This window comes from Oncorhynchus clarkii, chromosome 3 (genome assembly GCF_045791955.1).
Source record: "Oncorhynchus clarkii lewisi isolate Uvic-CL-2024 chromosome 3, UVic_Ocla_1.0, whole genome shotgun sequence".
Classification (NCBI taxonomy): domain Eukaryota; kingdom Metazoa; phylum Chordata; class Actinopteri; order Salmoniformes; family Salmonidae; genus Oncorhynchus; species Oncorhynchus clarkii.
The window spans coordinates 47,911,416-47,931,516 of NC_092149.1; the positions used below are offsets into that span (position 1 = coordinate 47,911,416).

Genomic DNA, 20,101 nt, shown 5'->3' on the forward strand with positions numbered 1-20,101 from the left:
GACGTTTTTGTAGGTGCACATTTTGTTGTTTTCTGAATGGTTGTGTACAAAATTAGATTTGAGTTATGATGACTGTATTTTGAGTCATGACTGTTTTGCCTTGAATTAGATTAGGAACAACTCAAAGCTAATTTTGTGCAAATCACCAGTTCCTAACTCAAATCAAATCAAATCAAATGTATTTATATAGCCCTTCGTACATCAGCTGATATCTCAAAGTGCTGTACAGAAACCCAGCCTAAAACCCAAACAGCAAGCAATGCAGGTGTAGAAGCACAGTGGCTAGGAAAAACTCCCTAGAAAGGCCAAAACCTAGGAAGAAACCTAGAGAGGAACCAGGCTATGTGGGGTGGCCAGTCCTCTTCTGGCTGTGCCGGGTGGAGATTATAACAGAACATGGCCAAGATGTTCATGTTCATAAATGACCAGCATGGTCCAATAATAATAAGGCAGAACAGTTGAAACTGGAGCAGCAGCACGGCCAGGTGGACTGGGGACAGCCAGGAGTCATCATGTCAGGTAGTCCTGAGGTATGGTCCTAGGGCTCAGGTCCTCCGAGAGACAGAAAGAAAGATAGAAAGCGAGAATTACAGAGAGCACAATTAAATTCACACAGGACACCAAATAGGACAGGAGAAGTACTCCGGATATAACAAACTGAACCTAGCCCCCCGACACATAAACTACTGCAGCATAAATACTAACCACTTACTTTCAATTTGAAGCAATTGCCTATACATTGAAATCCTTACATAAGACAGACACTGTACATGTTGATGACACACAATACTAAATGTTAGTTAAACCACAAGAAAGAAAAATTATTTAATTAAATACCATTCATTTTCAATTAGATGTCATTGTAGCGATAGTTCCAAGTCTCAATATAATATTTGTGACTTTGACAGAAGCAGTGTTTATTGTGAATGTCTGTCTTTTCTAATGTATTGTAATGTGGAAAATGGAGTCTGTGTGTATGACAGAATTAACTGTGATTCATCAATAGATGGTGTAGGAGTGACAATCAAATCGACAAGGGCTTCAGAGTTTAATTGAAAATAAATGTTAGAAATTCACGCACTCGGTACTGCTTTTGGCAGCTGTCCAGTGACACGAGCCTTCCAGACGAGCTAAATCACTTATATGCTCACTTCGGGGCAAGCAACACTGAGGCATGCATCAGAGCATCAGCTGTTCCGGACGACTGTGATCACGCTCTCCGTAGCCGACGTGAGTAAGACCTTTAAACAGGTCAACATACACAAAGCTGCGGGGCCAGACGGATTACTAGGACGTGTGCTCCGGGCATGTGCTAACCGACTGGCAGGTGTCTTCACTGACATTTTCAAAATGTCCCTGATTGAGTCTGTAATACCAACATGCTTCAAGCAGACCACCATAGTCCCTGTGCCCAAGAACACAAAGGCAAAATTCCTAAATGACTAGAGACCCATAGCACTCACATCCGTAGCCGTGCAGTTCTTTGAAAGGCTGGTAATGGCTCACATCAACACCATTATCCAAAAAACAATTTCCATACCGCACAACCAGATCCATAGATGATGCAATCTCTATTGCACTCCACACTGCCCTTTCCCACCTGGACAAAAGGAACACCTATGTGAGAATGCTGTTCATTGACTACAGCTCAGCATTCAACACATAGTACCCTCAAAGCTCATCACCAAGCTAAGGATCCTGGGACTAAACACCTCTCTCTGCAACTGGATCCTGGACTTCCTGACAGGCCACCCCCAGATAGTGAGGGAAGGTAGCAACACATCTGCCACGCTGATCCTCAACACTGGAGCTCCCCAGGGGTGCGTGCTCAGTCCCCTCCTGTACTCCCTGTTCACCCACGACTGCATGGCCAGGTATGACTCCAACACCATCATTAAGTTTGCTGACGACACAACAGTGTGTGTCTTCACTGTTGAACACCTGATCGAGGACAAGACAGCCTATATATAGGGAGGAGGTCAGAGACCTGGGCGGGTGGTGCCAGAATAACAACCTATCCCTCAACGTAACCAAGACTAAGGAGATGATTGTGGACGACAGGAAAAGTATCACCGAGCACGTCCCCATTCTCATCGACGGGGCTGAAGTGGAGCAGGTTGAGAGCTTCAAATTCCTTGGTGTCCACATCAACAACAAACTAGATTGGTCCAAACACACCAAGACAGTCGTGAAGAGGGCACGACAAAGCCTATTCCCCCTCAGGAAACTAAAAAGTTTTGGCATGTGTGCTAAGATCCTCAAAAGGTTTTACAGCTGCAACATCGAGAGCATCCTGACCGGTTGCATCACTGCCTGGTACGGCAATGGCTCGGCCTCCGACCACAAGGCAATTCAGAGGGTAGTGCGTACGGCCCAGTACATCACTGGGGCAAAGCTGCCTGCCATCCAGGACCTCTACACCAGGCGGTGTCAGAGGAAGACCCTAAAAATGGTCAAAGACCCCAGCCACCCCAGTCATGGACTGTTCTCTCTATTACTGCATGGCAAGCGGTACCGGAGTGCCAAGTCTAGGACAAAAAGGCTTCTCAACAGTTTTTACCCTCAAGCCATAAGACTCCTGAACAGGTAACCAAATGGTTACACAGACTATTTGCATTGTGTGCCCCCCCAACCCCTCCTTTACGCTGCTGCTACTCTCTGTTTATCTTATATGCATAGTCACTTTAACTATACATTCATGTACATGCTACCTAAAATGGACCGACCAACCAGTGCTCCGGCACATTGGCTAACCGGGCTATCTGCATTGTGTCCCACCACCCGCCAACCCCTCTTTTTACACTACTGCTACTCTCTGTTCATCATATACAGTGGGGAGAACAAGTATTTGATACACTGCCGATTTTGCAGGTTTTCCCACTTACAAAGCATGTAGAGGTCTGTAATTTTTTATCATAGGTACACTTCAACTGTGAGAGACGGAATCTAAAACAAAAATCCAGAAAATCACTGTGTGATTTTTAAGTAATTAATTGGCATTTTATTGCATGACATAAGTATTTGATACATCAGAAAAGCAACACTTTATATTTGGTACAGAAACCTTTGTATGCAATTACAGAAATCATACATTTCCTGTAGTTTTTGACCAGGTTTGCACACACTGCAGCAGGGATTTTGTCCCACTCCTCCATACAGACCTTCTCCAGATCCTTCAGGTTTCGGGGATGTCGTTGGGCAATACTGACTTTCAGCTCCCTCCAAAGATTTTCTATTGGGTTCAGGTCTGGAGACTGGCTAGGCCACTCCAGGACCTTGAGATGCTTCTTACGGAGCCACTCCTTAGTTGCCCTGGCTGTGTGTTTCGGGTCGTTGTCATGCTGGAAGACCCAGCCACGACCCATTTTCAATGCTCTTACTGAGGGAAGGAGGTTGTTGGCCAAGATCTCGCGGTACATGGCCCAATCCATCCTCCCCTCTATACGCTGCAGTCATCCTGTCCCCTTTGCAGAAAAGCATTACCCAAAGAATTATGTTTACACCTCCATGCTTCACGGTTGGGATGGTGTTCTTGGGGTTGTACTCATCCTTCTTCTTCCTCCAAACACGGCGAGAGGAGTTTAGACCAAAAAGCTCTATTTTTGTCTCATCAGACCACACAACCTTCTCCCAATCCTCCTGTGGATCATCCAGATGGTCATTGGCAAACTTCATACGGGCCTGGACATGTGCTGGCTTGAGCAGGGGGACCTTGCGTGCGCTGCAGGATTTTAATCCATGACTGCGTAGTGTGTTACTAATGGTTTTCTTTGAGACTGTGGTCCCAGCTCTGTTCAGGGCATTAACCAGGTCCTGCCATGTAGTTCTGGGCTGATCCCTCACCTTCCTCATGATCATTGATGCCCCACGAGGTGAGATCTTGCATGGAGCCCCAGACCGAGGGTGATTGACCGTCATCTTGAACTTCTTTAATTTTCGAATAATTGCACCAACAGTTGTTGCCTTCTCACCAAGCTGCTTGTCTATTGTCCTGTCGCTCATCCCAGCCTTGTGCAGGTCTACAATTTATCTCTGATGTCCTTACACAGCTCTCTGGTCTTGGACATTGTGGAGAGGCTGTTTGTTTGAGTGTGTGTGCAGGTGTCATTTATACAGGTAACGAGTTCAAACAGGTGCAGTTAATACAGGTAATGAGTGGAGAACAGCAGGGCTGCTTAAAGAAAAACTAACAGGTCTGTGAGAGCCGGAATTCTTACTGGTTGGTAGGTGATCAAATACTTAAGTCATGCAATAAAATGCTAATTAATTACTTAAAAATCATGCAATGTGATTTTCTGGATTTTTTGTTTTAGATTCCGTCTCTCACAGTTGAAGTGTACCTATGATAAAAATTACAGACCTCTACATGCTTTGTAAGTAGGAAAACCTGCAAAATCGGCAGTGTATCAAATACTAGTTCTCCCCACTGTATGCATAGTCACTTTAACGATACCTACATGTACATACTACCTCAATAAGCCTGACTAACAGGTGTCTGTAGCCTTGCTCCTCTTTTTTCAAATGTCTTTTTACTGTTGTTTTATTTCTTGGCTTACCTACACACACACACATACCTTCTTTTTTTTGCACCATTGGTTAGAGCCTGTAAGTAAGCATTTCACTGTAAGGTTTACGCCTGTTGTATTCGGCGCACATGACAGATAAACTTTGATTTGATTTGGTTTGGTTTTAACTTTGAAGTATGATGGGACTGCCATGCACCTAAATAATACCATGGCATTGCCTCGTGGAAATACCATGGTTTTAATCTCTATTATACATTCTACCACGGTAACACACAATTATAATAAATGGTAACAAAAATTATCATAATGTGCCATCTTTATTAATTGTGCGTTACCATAGTACAATGGCAGTATAATAAATAAACCCGCACAAGGTCAAAAGCGGTTGGTTGGTATTATTTTGAATTTATATACCTGTATGGGCAAGTTTCTGATAAAGTCACAGGCAGGCTACTATTGTTGGTCCTAGTTTGTCTGTAACATCATAGAAAAGGGAAATACTTGCTATGAAAAAAAGGTCATACTTTCCATTTTTGCTCCAGTTTGGGTTTCCTGTGTTGCCAATATAAAATGTGGGAGAATGTGAGATGTAATCAAATCCAATCAAATATTATTTGTCATATACACATTTTTAGCAGATGTTCTTGCGGGTGTAGCGAAATGCTTGTGTTCCTAATCTTCCTAATCTTCCTAATGTAATGTAGCCTAATCTTTGGCATATTGTAATCATTTACAGTATTTATAGTCAAGGGGTGCTGTGTTTGTTTCGACCCCCGAGAGGCAGCCGCTCGCTCTAGTGGTTGATTCACGTGCTTTCACTCTACTGAAGAGTGGCTCTCGCACTAGCCTGCCTAGTCAGTGAGTCAGAGTCAGTTGAATGAGAGCCCGAGCCTGTTGGCAAGTTGCAGCGATGAGACAAGATCATAATTGGATGTGACTAAATTGCGGAGAAAAGGGTAAATTAAATATTTTATCATCACGTTGACTGAGTTATAAAGCATAGGATTTGAAACACCAAGGTAAGCGAAGTGTATTGATATACTTTTTATATTAAAAAAAAGTCCATTAGCATAGAAGCTAACGTTGGCTAAAGTTATCATTAGAGAGTCATATTTACTGCCACTGTTTACCCGCTCTTCATTGAATTTCTTCACTTTGACATGAGGAGCCCCGGTTAAAACGGGACTTGTCTCTTTTGAATGTCAGCCATTACATTCGGTTGAGCCGCATGGCAGAGTTGACTCTTTTCTGGCTTACAGACTGGCTGTCATTCGACAAGTTATCGTTGTGCTACGCACTGTCCATTTATTTGATGCTGAGCTTCTTCTCATCCAGAAACTTGTTCCCCTTGGCCATTTTCCAGATGATGTCCCTATAGTGGCGATTAGTGAAGCGTAGGATGACTTTGCGAGGGGCTCCATCAGATCTTCGTTTCCCAAGTTGATGTACCACGTCAATCACGCCTCTTAGCTTGTCTTTGATGCACGGAGCCACCTTTCCCAGGATATTGATGACTGATTCCCTAATGTCCTCTCCCTCTACCTCTCTTACACCTTGGATTTTCAGATTCCACCTGCGAGAGTACTGTTGAAGTTCATCTACATTCTCACGCAGCTCATTATTTTGGGATTGCAGTTTCTTCAGCTCGTTCTCTAGGAATGCTATATTTTCCTTGTTCTCACTCACAACTGTGTGAAGCTGACAGACAGTCTCTGACAAATTATCAATCTTCTTTGATGTTGCTTCGGTAGCCACCTCTATGATGGACACTTTGGGGAATGTAGCGTCTTGTTTTGTAGTCAGTGTCTGGATTGCAAAGAAAAGTTCAGACATGGAAATGTCCTCTTTCACTTTTTTCTCCACAATATTTTTAATTGGGGTTCGAGGTAAAGAGGTTGCAAGGATCTCATCCTGGTCCGTCTTGTTATTTCTCTTGCTTGCGCTAGTGGCATCTTGTGTATCCATGCTGCTCTGGCTCTCGTCATAACTGGCATGCCTGCCGTGTTCTGTGAGGCTTGGATATTCCATCTTCTGTTGTCTTTCTGTCGTGTTCTTCCCATTCAATTTGACAAAACAATGTACTCTAAACTTGCTATATGTAGCTAAAACAAGTTATTGTTAGTTTCTTGCTACATTGAGAGTGTTAGGTTCTAAATAAAGAGAGTAAAAACTTGCGGACGACTAGTAAAGCTCAAACCAAGTTTATTCACCCAATGGGTCAGACAGTTGAACAGAGTAAGACATATTCACACAAGCACTGGTATTTAAACCTTCTTCCCATGTTAAGTCTCCTCCTTGCACATTTGGACAGCCAATACAGCTCTGTTACTGGACAGGACTTTAGTGATGCATGTTCTTTCTCACTTCATCTGACCTGACCTCGGCTAAAATTCCTCACTCCTCCCCAACTCACGGCTATCCTGATGTGTGTACCATGGTAGCTAGTACATTGAAATAAATATGTTTTTTTGGTCACTACCAGCCATGGTAGTGATAAAAAAACATGCTATTTTTTTATTGTACTAGCTACCATGTTACATCTTTGTAAGGGAGGGTGGTAAAAGCTAGCTAGTGTTAACCTATGGATGACAAATCTAGATAGCTAAGCCCTGGCACAATCTCAACATGTTTTCCAATTCGGTCAATAAACGTTACAAAATCGTCAAACTCATGACACATTTAATTAACAATATTTCACTATTTGAGACTTACATTGCACTTTTACACAATACAAACCTTTAGGTTTGTTGGGTTGGGTTGTTGGCTAGGTTAGGTTGTGTTTTGGAGGACGCATGGCTCTCGACCTTCGCCTCTCCCGAGTCCATACGGGAGTTGCAGCGATGAGACAAGACTGTAACTACTACCAATTGGATACCACGAAATCGGGGGGTAAAATATATATCTTTTTTTTTAAAAGAGCGTCTGCTAAATGACAAAAATGTAAATGTAAATATCTATTGTTGCCTCTTACAAGCCAAATTGTAAACATCAGATGTGATAATTAAGTTTACTTGGTACTCAGAATGGCGCTGCAATGGGATAGCTGCCGTTTTACAGGCTCCTGACCAATTCTGCTATTTTTTTCTGATCTTAACTTATTTTGTACATAATGTTTCCGGCCATCGTTTTCTATGACCGAAAAGAGTTTCTGGACATCAGAACAGAGATCACTAACCTCGATTTGGATGAAGATTTATACTTCAATGAGTTGGCGGTGCTGGACATACTTCTCACCCCGGACCAGGCCTAAATCCCAAAGACTTGGAAAAGGAAAAGACAACGTAAGAGATGCCTACATACTGGCACCCTGATGAAACTACTTTGCAGAGTAAATAGTCCTCTCTCTACCCTGCGTTCTATTGGCAAACATAAAATCACTGGAGATTAAACTGGATGAGCTCCCTTCAATAGTATCCAATCAATAGGACCTATGTTTCTCAGAGTCGTGGCTGAACAAGGACATGGATAATATACATCTAGCTGATTTTTCTATTCATCATCAAGACCATACAGCAGCTTGGGGAGAGGGGTATGTCTGTTAACAACAGCTGGTGCTCGCTCTGTAATATTATAAGGAAGTCTTGAAGTTCTGTTCTCTGGATTTAGAATATCGCATGATAAGCTGTAGACCATACTATTTACCAAGAGGGTTTTCATTTATATTTTTCATAGCAGTCTATTTATCCCCACAAACTGATGCTGGCATTAAGATCGCACTCAACGAACTGTATAGGGCCATAAGCAAACAAACAAAAAATGCTCATCCATTTCTACCAGCATGTCAACTGTGCAACTAGAGGAGACAAAATGTAGATCACCTTTACTCCACACACAGAAATGCATACAAAGCTCTCCCTCACCCTCCATTTCTCCAAAACTCTATCCCCCTGATTCCTGCATTCAAGCAAATACTCAAACAGGAAGTGCCATTAACGCCCTCAATACAGAAGTGGTCAGATGAAGAAGATGCTAAGCTACAGGACTGTTTCGTTGGCACAGACTGGAATATGTTTCGACATTCATCCAATGGCATTGAGGAGTTTACCACATCAGTCATCAGTAATAGGTGCATGGACAACGTCATTCCCACAGTGACCGTACGTACATATTGTCACGCCCTAACCATAGAGAGCTGTTTATTCTCTGTTGGTTGGGGCGTGATAGTGACTAGGGTGGGTCATCTAGGTGATGAATGGTTTATGTTAACCTGGTATGGTTCCCAATCAGAGACAGTTGTTTATCATTGTCTCTGATTGGGGATCATATTTAGGTAGCCATTTCCCCATTGTGATTTGTGGGATCTTGAATGTGTATAGTTGCCTAGTAGCACTGTTAGCGTCACATTTCGTTTGTGCTTTATTGTTTTGTTTGGTGAGTTTCGATTTATTAAAATATGTGGAACTCTACGCACGCTGTGCCTTGGTCCGATCATTATGACGAACGTGACACATATCCCAACCCGAAGCCATGGATTATAGGAAACACTGAGCTAAAGGCTAGAGCTGCCACTTTCAAGGAGCGGAACACTAATCTGGACGTTTATAAAAATCATGCTACGACCTCAGACGAGCCATCAAGCAGGCAAAGAAAGCATCAATACTGGACTAAGATTAAATCCAACTACACCGGCTCTGATGCTCATCGGATGTGTCAGGGCTTGCAAATTATCACAGATTACAAAGGGAAACCCAGCCACAAGCTGCCCAGTGACGCAAACCTACCAGACGACCTAAATGCCTTCTATGCTCGCTTCGCACAGACGACTGTATGATCACGCTCTCCATAGCTGATTTGAGTAAGCTTTAAACAGGATGCGTACTCAGAGCATGCTCTGACCAATTGGCAAGTCTCTTTTCAACCTCTCCCTGACCCCGTCTGTAATACCTACATGTTTCAAGCAAAGCACCATAGCATGCCCAAGCACGCCAAGGTAACCTGTCTAAATGACTTTGAAATGCTTTGAAACAGCCTAGACCCACTCCAATTCGTATACCGCCCAAACAGATCCACAGATGACACAATCTCTAATGCACTCCACAATGCCCTCTCCCACCTGGACAAGAGGAACACCTATGCGAGAATGCTGTTCATTGACTACAGTTCAGCACCAGTGTGTCCTCCAAGCTCATCACTAAGCTAAGGAAAACACATCCGCAACACTGACCCTCAATACGGGGGGCCCTCAGAGGTGCATGCTTAGTCCCCTCCTGTACTTCCTGTTCACACATGACCGCGTGGCCAGGCATGACTCCAACACCATCAGCCTATAGGGAGGAGGTCAGAGACCTGGCAATGTGGTGCCAGGAAAACAACCTCTCCCTCAACGTCAGCAAGACAAAGGAACTGATCGTGGACTACAGGGAATGGTGGGCTGACCACGACCCCGTTTACATTAACTGGGCTGTGGTGGAGTGGGTCGAGAGCTTCAAGTTCCTCAGTGTCCACATCACTAAAGATCTAGCATGGTCACATACACCAACACAGTTGTGAAGAGGGCACAACAACGCCTATTCCCCCTCAGGAGGCTAAAAAGATTTGGTATGGGCTCTCAGATCCTCAAAAAAGTTTTTACAACTGCATCACTGTGAGCATCTTAACAGGCTGCATCACCACTTGGTATGGCAACTGCTTGGCATCCGACTGCAAGGCGCTACAGAGGGTAATGTGTCCAGCCCAGTACATCGCTGGGACCGAGCTCCCTGCCATCCAAGAAGGCCCTAGAAATTGTCAAAGACTCCAGCCATCCAAGTCATAGACTGTTCTCTCTGCTACCGCATGGCAAGCGGTACCGATGCACCAAGTCTGGAACCAACAGGACCCTGAACAGCTTCTACCCCCAAAGCCATGAGACTGATAAATAGTTAAATAGTTAAACAAATAGCTATTCGGACTGCATTGACCCTTTTTTGCACTACATTTTTTGACTCTTCACATATGCTGCTGCTACTGTTTATTATACTATATATCCTATTGGCTAGTCACTTTATTCCTAGTTATATTTACATATTTACCTCAATTACCTCATACCGCTGCACATTGACATGGTACTTGTACCTTGTGCCAAGTTATCATTACTCATTGTGTATTTATTATTCATTTTATTATTACATGTTATTCATTTTCTATTATTTCTCTATTTTCTTTCTCTGCATTGTTGGGAAGGGCCAGTAAGTCTACACCTGTTTATGAAGCATAAGTTACATTTCATTTAAGCTATTGTCTTTCATTTAAGTACAGTGTTCCACGACCTGAAAGCTCTTTGTGGCGTGCCAGGATATCCATCCCCTCGCATTTAGCCCACAAAGCCATAATGTTGTAGCCTTACTCTGTTCACAATTGATAGTTTGATACCAGTTGGGAAGAGATAAGTGGAATTACAATATTGTCTTCTCAACTGTAAACAATTTCTTTATGACACTGTTCTCCGTGTTGAGTTAAGCCTCTCCCTAAAACTGCATTTCATGCTTTGCTTTGCATGTCCTGTTGACACTGGTTATTCACATACACTATACTGTATATACAAAAGTATGTGGACACCCCTTCAAATTAGTGGATTTGGCTATTTCAGCCACACCTGTTGCTGACAAGTGTATAAAATCGAGCACAAAGCCATGAAATCTCCGTAGACAAACATTGGCAGTAAAATGGCATTACTGAAGTGCTCAGTAACTTACAACGTGGCCCGTCATAGGATACCACCTTTCCAACAAGTCAGTTCATCAAATGTCTTCCCTGTTAGAGCTGCCCTGGTCAACTGTAAGTGCTGTTATTGTGAAGTGGAAACGTCTAGGAGCAACAATGGCTCAGCTGTGAAGTGCTAGGCTACACAAGCTCACAGAACGGGACCGCCGAGTGCTGAAGCGCACAGCGCGTAAAAAATAGTCTGTCCTCAGTTGCAACTCTTACTACCGAGTTCCAAACTGCCTCTGGAAGTAAGGCCAGCACAAGAACTGTTCATTGTGAGCTTCATGAAATGGGTCTCCATGGCCAAGCAGCAGCACACAAGCCTACGATCACCATGTGCAATGCTAAGTGTCGGCTGGAGTTGCTTAAAGCTCGCCACCATTGGACTCTGAAGCAGTGGAAATGCGCTGTTTTTCATCATTTGGGCTAGGCCCCTTAGTTCCAGTGAAGGGAAATCTTAATGCTACGATTCTGTGCTTCCAACTTTGTGGCAACAGTTTGTTGAAGGACTTTTCCTGTTTCAGCATGACAATGCCCCCCATGTACAAAGAAGGGGCCATACAGAAATGGTTTATCGAGAACAGTGTGGAAGAACTTGACAGGCCTGCACAGAGCCCTGACCTCAACCCCGTCGAACACCTTTGGGATGAATTGGTACGCTGACTGCGAGCCAGGCTTAATCGGCCAACATCAGAGCCCGAACTCACTAATGCTCTTGTGGCTGAATGGAAGCAAGTCCCCACAGCAATGTTACAACATCTAGTGGAAAGCCTTCCCAACTCCATATTAATGACCATGATTTTGGAATGAGATGTTCGACGAGCAGGTGTCCACATACTTTTGGTCATTTAGTGTAAGTATCACTCTCAGACTCAGCTAATTTTTGTCTTCCCTGTATTGTATGCCACAGGTCTACATGTACATTGCACTCTAAATGATAAGCACTGCCACACCCAATGTCCACTCACAATATGATTACACTACAGCAGACTATCTGTAGAAAATTCATACTCTGGAAAATTCTTAACATAATCATTCTCAAGAGCCCAATATCTTGAACAAATTCGGTGGCCTTGAGAACCTTCATGCAAAACCAATGGACACGGCCACGGGTAATAATCTTCAAGAGAATCAACTCGAATGCATACGAATACATAGCCATCCAGGTGATTATTGGTGCATACCTTGTAATTGTAATTTTCATAGACTGACTTTTATCTCAGAATAATGACTAATGCATCTTCTGTGACTCAGGAGGACCTCCTTCTGCTATTGTGCGTTTGGTAACATGGAAGAGGGCATACATTACCTGACTCCATTACTTGGTAATTGGTTTTCTTTGTGAAGACACAGCTTGTAGATTCACTATGGGATCACTGAATTAGTAAAGAAGCTCTCTCAAGAGTCTCACCTTGACCACGCTGTCTAGTTGGAGTGCCCGAACCCTGGATACATGTTTTAGTTATGCCACACACTGTAAATAGAGATCGGGAAATCGATCGATGGACGATTTTCCAAATGTTCATTAATGTCTAACAACAGATCTAATAACTTGTCTGTGCACTGTATGGCTGTATTACAATGTATTAATTATTAGAACTCCTCTAATAAACCACACATTTTAGGTGTAGATTTGCTTTCCATAAACAATCACACAGACATACACAGACTGCCTGATTCAAACTGTATTTTATTTTCACGTCGTCCTGACCAGCCCGGTTCCAGCAACTATGGTGGATGGCTTACCAAGCCCACAGTGGAGTACAGCTCAGCTTACCTCAGAGGTGTGTTATACGTATCTTGGCATACAGTATCTAATGGCGATGTTTCTGTCCTTTTTTTCAGGAAAACACTACCGCAAGTCCTGCGCCTCGTCTGGTGCCTGCCTCATCGCCTCCTCTGGCTACCAGCAGTTCTGCACGGGGAAACTCAACTCAGTGTGCATCAGCTGCTGCAACACACCCCTCTGTAATGGACCGCGTCAGAAGAAACAAAGTTCCAGAAAAAGAGTTCCCTCTGCTGCCTCGTCTCTAATCCCACCACATAGCCTCGCCCTCATTTTTATTTCCTTCCTCCTGCACCCATCCTCCATATTCTGCTGACAGAGCCTATGATTGGCTGGTTTTGTCTCATCAAGACTGTGGTCCAGCTTTTGGACTCAGCCTGTGTTTCAGTGAAAGGTTTCCCAGCCTGTACGGTGTCCATATCTTTAATGGATGTGTGACACTGTCCGAACATGGACACCGTATTTAGAAAATGTCCTAATATGGACAGTAACTTGAGGTCTAAAGACAATGACTGAAATGAGGTATTGATCCTGACAAATATGTTTATCGAGTGAGTCAGGTGCACCACATGTTTGATAGACAATGGGCAGGTTAACCAATGACCCAAGTTTATTTGACAAAAGCAAGCTACGTGTAATGGAAATGGAAGATATAGATCGACAACATTTTTATCCATTTGACAGGGGTGTATTTAACTTTTGCTGAACTTTCCTTATTGCTACAATGATGATGGAAACAGTGTTTTTTTGAATAAATGCTGATTGCCACCAGTCAAAAGTTTGGACAGACCTATTCATTCCAGGATTTTTCTTTATTTTTACTATTTTCTACATTTTAGAATAATAGTGGACACATCAAAACTATGAAATAACACATAGAATCATGTAGTAACCAAAAAAGTGTTAAACAAATCAACATATATCTTCAATTTGAGATTCTTGAAAGTAGCCACCATTTGCCCTGATGACAGCTTTTTGCACCCTCTTGGCATTCTCTCAACCAGCTTAATGAGGTAGTTACCTGGAATGCATTTCAATTTTAACAGGTGTGCCTTGTTAAAAGTTAATTTGTGGAATTTCTTTCCTTCTTAATGCATTTGAGCCAATCGGTTGTGTTGTGACAAGGTAGAGTTGGTATACAGAAGATAACCCTATTTGGTAAAAGCCCACGTCCATATTATGGCAAGAACATCTCAAATAATCAAAGAGAAACAACAGCCCATTGTTACTTTAAGACATGAAGGTCAGTCGATGCGGAGCATTTCAAGAACTTTGAATGTTTCTTCAAGTGCAGTCGCAGAAACCATCAAGCGCTATGATGAAACTGGCTCTCATGAGGACCGCACAGGAATGGAAGACTCAGAGTTACATCTGCTACAAAGGATAAGTTCATTAGAGTTACGAGCCTCAGAAATTGCAGCCCAAATAAATGCTTCATAGAGTTAAAGTAACAGACACATCTCAACATCAACTGTTCAGAGGAAACTGTGTGAATCAGGCCTTCATGGTTGAATTGCTGCAAAGAAACCACTACTAAAGGACACCAATAAGAAGAAGAGACTTGCTTGAGCCAAGAAACATGAGCAATGGACATTAGACCGGTGGAAATCTGTCCTTCGGATTTTTGGACTCATCCACTCTGTCTCTGTGAGACACCGTGTTCCCACCGTGAAGCATGGAGGAGGAGGTGTGATGGCGTGGTGGTGTGGAGGTGCTTTGCTGGTTACACTGTCAGTGATTTATTTAGAATTCAAGGCAAACTTAACCATGGCTACCACAGCATTCTGCAGCGATACGCCATCCCATCTGGTTTGAGCTTAGTGGATTGAGCTTATCATTTATTTTTCAACAGGACAATGACCAACACACTTCCAGGCTGTGTAAGGGCTATTTGACCAAGAAGGAGAGTGATGGAGTGCTGCATCAGATGACCAGGCCTCCACAATCCCCCGACCTCAACCCAATTGAGATGGTTTGGGATGAGTTGGACTGTGGAGTGAAGGAAAAGCAGCCAACAGGGGCTCAGCATATGTGGGAACTCCTTCAAGACTTAAAGACTGTTGGAAAAGCATTCCAGGTGAAGCTGGTTGAGAGAATACCAAGCGTGTGCAAAGCTGTCATAAAGGCAAATGGTGGCTACTTTGAGGAATCTGTTTAACACTTTTTTGGTTAGAACATGATTCCATATGTGTTATTTCATAGTTTTGATGTATTCACTATTATTCTGCCATGTGTAAAATAGTAAAAATAAAGAAAAATCCTTGAACTAATAGCTGTGTCCAAACTTTTGACTAGTACTGTATGCTGGGCACATGATGTCATCGCATTACTTTAAAGCTCCACTCCACGTTTAGTTCTAAATGCCAACTGCTTGGAACAACAACAAAAAATACTATAAAATCAATGTTTCTTTGCAGGACAAGGATTGTCCTGACTTTCACAAAGAGGCCTGAATTGCTTTGCCTTGCTTTTCTTGCCCTGCTGGCAAGATTTACCATCCAATTATTTCAGATCTACATTAGTGTAAGTTTCACCATGGCATGGACGGTGGCAGTACGTTGGCACATGATAGTTATTATAATATGGCAAATATTAGTAAATGATTTCATTTGATCAATGTTGCTGGCTTTTGCAAGCCTACCTGAGAAATTAAACAGATAGGTGGGAGGGTATACTGGCTGTCGCCAAATTATTAATGCGCTATTTGCCTAAATGTGTAATAGAATCACATAAACCACATTTTATTCGACACTGTAGGTTTTTGCTAAAAAAAAAAGTTTTTTAGGTGTGACATCACTATGTACAGCTGTTTTTATCTCGACTAAGGAGAGGGAACGGAGAATCACCAACCGCCTCTGTCTCTATTGCGGTTCCGCTGGTCATTTTGTCACTTCATGTCCAGTAAAAGGCCAGAGCTCATCAGTAAGCGGAGGGCTACTGGTGAGCGCTACTACTCCTGTCTCTCCTTCAAGATCCTGCACTACCTTGTCGGTCCATCTACGCTGGACTGGTTCGTCAGCTTCCTGCAGTGCCTTAATAGACTCTGGGGCGGAGGGCTGTTTTATGGACGAGACCTGGGCTCGGGAACATGACATTCCTCTCAGACAGTTAAAGGAGCCCACGGCCTTGTTCGCCCTGGATGGTAGTCCTCTCCCCAGGATTCAGCGTGAGACGCTACCTTTAACCCTCACTGTTTCTGGTAATCATAGTGAAACCATTTCTTTTTTAATTTTTCGTTCACCTTTTACACCTGTTGTTTTGGGCCATCCCTGGCTAGTTTGTCATAATCCTTCCATTAATTGGTCTAGTAATTCTATCCTCTCCTGGAACGTCTCTTGTCATGTGAAATGTTTAATGTCTGCTATCCCTCCTGTTTCCTCTGTCTCTTCTTCACAGGAGGAGCCTGGTGATTTGACAGGGGTGCCGGAGGAATATCACGATCTGCGCACGGTGTTCAGTCGGTCCAGGGCCACCTCTCTTCCTCCACACCGGTCGTATGATTGTAGTATTGATCTCCTTCCGGGAACCACCCCCCCCCCCGGGGTAGACTATACTCTCTGTCGGCTCCCGAACGTAAGGCTCTCGAAGATTATTTGTCTGTAGCTCTTGACGCCGGTACCATAGTCCCCTCCTCCTCTCCCGCCGGAGCGGGGTTTTTTTTTGTCAAGAAGAAGGACGGGTCTCTGCGCCCCTGCATAGATTATCGAGGGCTGAATGACATAACAGTGAAGAATCGTTATCCGCTTCCTCTTATGTCTTCAGCCTTCGAGATCCTGCAGGGAGCCAGGTTTTTCACTAAGTTGGACCTTCGTAACGCTTACCATCTCGTGCGCATCAGGGAGGGGGACGAGTGGAAGACGGCGTTTAACACTCCGTTAGGGCACTTTGAATACCGGGTTCTTCCTTTCGGCCTCGCTAACGCTCCAGCTGTCTTTCAGGCATTAGTCAATGATGTCCTGAGAGACATGCTGAACATCTTTGTTTTCGTTTACCTTGACGATATCCTGATTTTTTCACCGTCACTCCAGATTCATGTTCAGCACGTTCGACGTGTCCTCCAGCGCCTTTTAGAGAATTGTCTTTTTGTGAAGGCTTGACACAAGATAGTTAATTGGAAACGCACCGTAACAGGCAATTGTCACATGTATTTTCTATGCAAACTTTCTAAATGTCAACAAAAAAATCACTGGACAAGTTAATCGAAACATAGCTGTTGACTGGCCAACTGAGGGCACTAGAAGGTAATATGTACATTTATAGATGAACTGGATGAGGTATGAAATAGTAGATGAAATGTAGTAGATAAATAGTAGATGAACAGTAGATGAAATGGAGTACAGAGACAAAAGATGAAAAAAACCCACAAATAACACAACAGAGGAAGTGACCATTTTTAATGTTAAAATAATGATGCTGATACTGTAGTGATGAAACATAAATTACATTTGTCTTGAGATCAAATCATATGCACTGGGTCCAATTTAGGAAGTGGTCAACTCCGTCAGTGGATGCCATACAAATGAATAGAAAAGTATACTTTGGACACAATGTACAATGCAGACACCATGTCATGATGAATAATGTTGAGCTTAGTTTTCAGTCGCATCTTAAGTGACTGTGAAAATATGAGTTACAGTAGGGCCAAGAGAAGTGTCATCTCATGTAATGGAAACAAATCACTGTAATTAACACTGTTCAAATACCAAGCTTTTCCAGTGTTCCAGGTATTACAATGTACAGTATGAGATGAAATTGGTAAAAATGTCCTGACTGTTCTTTGACTGGATGTATTACTGTATGTTAGACTCCTCACATATTATGTCTGTAGAGGCACCTCTCTGACAAATCAGCTTGTGGCAGATTGTTGAAATCTGAGTTGGATGACACCCTGTATCCCTCTCCGATGAATTGAATACTGTATTACTGAACACAGCTAAGTGTCTCTCTTTTGGTTCATCTTTCAAAGTCACCTAGAAGTCTTTCTGGACTGTATTGACCCACAACGTCAATTCTACTTCATAACCTCAGCCAAGAAGCATGTTAGAGCACAAGTCAAAACAACTGTCATACGTGTATTTTAATAAACTTATATTTCAGTCTCTTCGGGGATGTTTCCCTTTCCGACTGAATTTGAAAGTGATTCATCGGTTGTGGGGAGGGCCTCCTCAGGGCTACGAGGGGGAGTGTCCTTAGGACTATGGAAGGTAGTGAATGTAGGCATCTTGAACTCCTTGCTCTGAGTCTGAGTAGACCTGTTGCCACCACCACGACGCAGTGACTTTAGCAGGGGCCGCAGTGAGCGGGCCGAGTTGGCCTCGAAGCTCCTTAGAGTCCGTTTGTTTACGTGCTCGATGGTGAGGCGGCAGCGTAGCACCTGGACGAAGACCTGTCGGAACTGGCGGGAAGAGAGGTTGTACAGGAAGGGGTTGAGCACGGAACTAAGGTAGAAGAAGGTGTCGGCCACAGGGTGCAGCACCACATAGTTGCGGAAGTAGGACATGGTCCAGCTGGACTTGGGCACGGCGGCAGTCATCAGGCGACGCACCTGGTTGGGCAGCCAGCACACGGTAAGGGAGCCCACGATTAAACCTGAGAAAGAGGGAGGGGGAGCGAGAGAGAGAGAGAGAGAGAGAGGGAAGGAAGGAAAGAGAAAAAGTAATTAAGAATATTCGATAATGGTAGTAGGGGGCAGTGGACCACACCTGGGTTAAAATATATGCATATTAAGTATTTGTTATTTAAATACTTGTTTTCTGTGTATTTTCAAATAAAGTGGCTAAATCAGCTACTTCTATTTGAAGTGTTTGAAAGTATTTTCAAATAACATCCTATAAATAGCAAGAATTATTTTCAAATACTTATTTACAAATATATTATTTCAAATACCACCTAGAAGACCTGGGTTCAAATGCATGGGGTGTTTAAATATTTCATATTTTAAAATACACTGAGTGTGGCAAATAAACCTGATAGATATCTTGCAGCTCCCACAAAACAAGTAATAATTTTTCATTTTTTAAAGATAAAGATACAAAGCGGTAATTAGAAACAACAACACAATGACAATTTTAAAAGCTAGGAAAATGTATATAAATCAGAATTAAACAACAGTTGGACTGTTCCTATCGCCTTCTTAGACTCAACAACTCTGAAGCAATTATCAGCAGACAAAAAATAATGACTAAAAACAGAGATCACCCAAGAATAAATATTAGATGCTGTTAAAACAGTTGCATGGAGAAAAGCACCAAGAATTAATGGCTTTCCCATAGAATTCTATTAAGTTATTTGGGTCAAAGTAGCCCCCCTACTGACATATGACAACACGTCACTCAATTCAGTACTACCTAGTTCCATGTATCAAACAGTTAATTCAGTCAAATTAAAACCAGGAAAATCTGGAGAGTCCTCTGCTGATTAAAGACCCACAAGTTTAATAAATTGTGACAAAATAATAACAAAGATTAAAAGCAATAGAATTGCAAACGTCACACCAGACTTCATATACACTACCGTTCAAAGTTTGGGGCCACTTAGACATTTTTTGTACGTTAAAATAACATCAAATTGATCAGAAATACAGTGTAAACATTGTTAATGTTGTAAATGACTATTGTAGCTGGGAACAGCAGAATGTTTATGGATGATCTGCACACAGAGGCCCATTATCAGCAATCATGTTAGCTAATCCAGGTTTATCTTTTTAAAAGGCTAATTGATCATTAGAAAACCCTTTTGCAATTATGTTAGAACAAGCTGAAAACTGTTGTTCTGATTAAAGAAGCAATAAAACTGGCCTTCTTTAGACTAGTTGAGTATCTGGAGCATCAGCATTTGTGGGTTCGATTACAGGCTCTAAATGGCCAGACACAAATAATTTACTTCTGAAACTCGTCAGTCTATTGTTGTTCTGAGAAATGAAGGCTATTTCATGCGAGAAATTTTGTACAACGCTGTGTAGTACTCCCTTCACAGAACAGCACAATCTGGCTCTAACCAGAATAGAAAGAGGAGTGGGAGGCCCCAGTGCACAACTGAGCAAGATGACAAGTACATTATAGTGTCTAGTTTGAGAAACAGAAGCCTCACAAGTCCTCAACTGGCA

At 42.8% G+C, this 20,101-nt stretch overlaps 2 protein-coding genes across 2 annotated transcripts in view; one reads left to right on the top strand and one right to left on the bottom strand.

Moving 5' to 3' along the window:
* LOC139405994 (ly6/PLAUR domain-containing protein 1-like) overlaps positions 1 to 13,312 on the top strand; it is a 47,322-nt gene extending 34,010 nt beyond the window's left edge. The window contains exon 3 of the mRNA XM_071148450.1: positions 13,056 to 13,312. Within this exon, the coding sequence (XP_071004551.1) occupies positions 13,056 to 13,312 (257 nt within the window). The remainder of the gene's footprint in view (positions 1 to 13,055) is intronic.
* Positions 13,313 to 17,374: 4,062 nt separating this feature from the next.
* The window catches only part of LOC139396494 (G-protein coupled receptor 39-like), a 54,771-nt gene continuing 52,044 nt past the window's right edge, over positions 17,375 to 20,101 (bottom strand). The window contains exon 3 of the mRNA XM_071143519.1: positions 17,375 to 18,585. Coding sequence (XP_070999620.1) covers positions 18,083 to 18,585 — 503 coding nt within the window. The 3' untranslated portion in view covers positions 17,375 to 18,082. The remainder of the gene's footprint in view (positions 18,586 to 20,101) is intronic.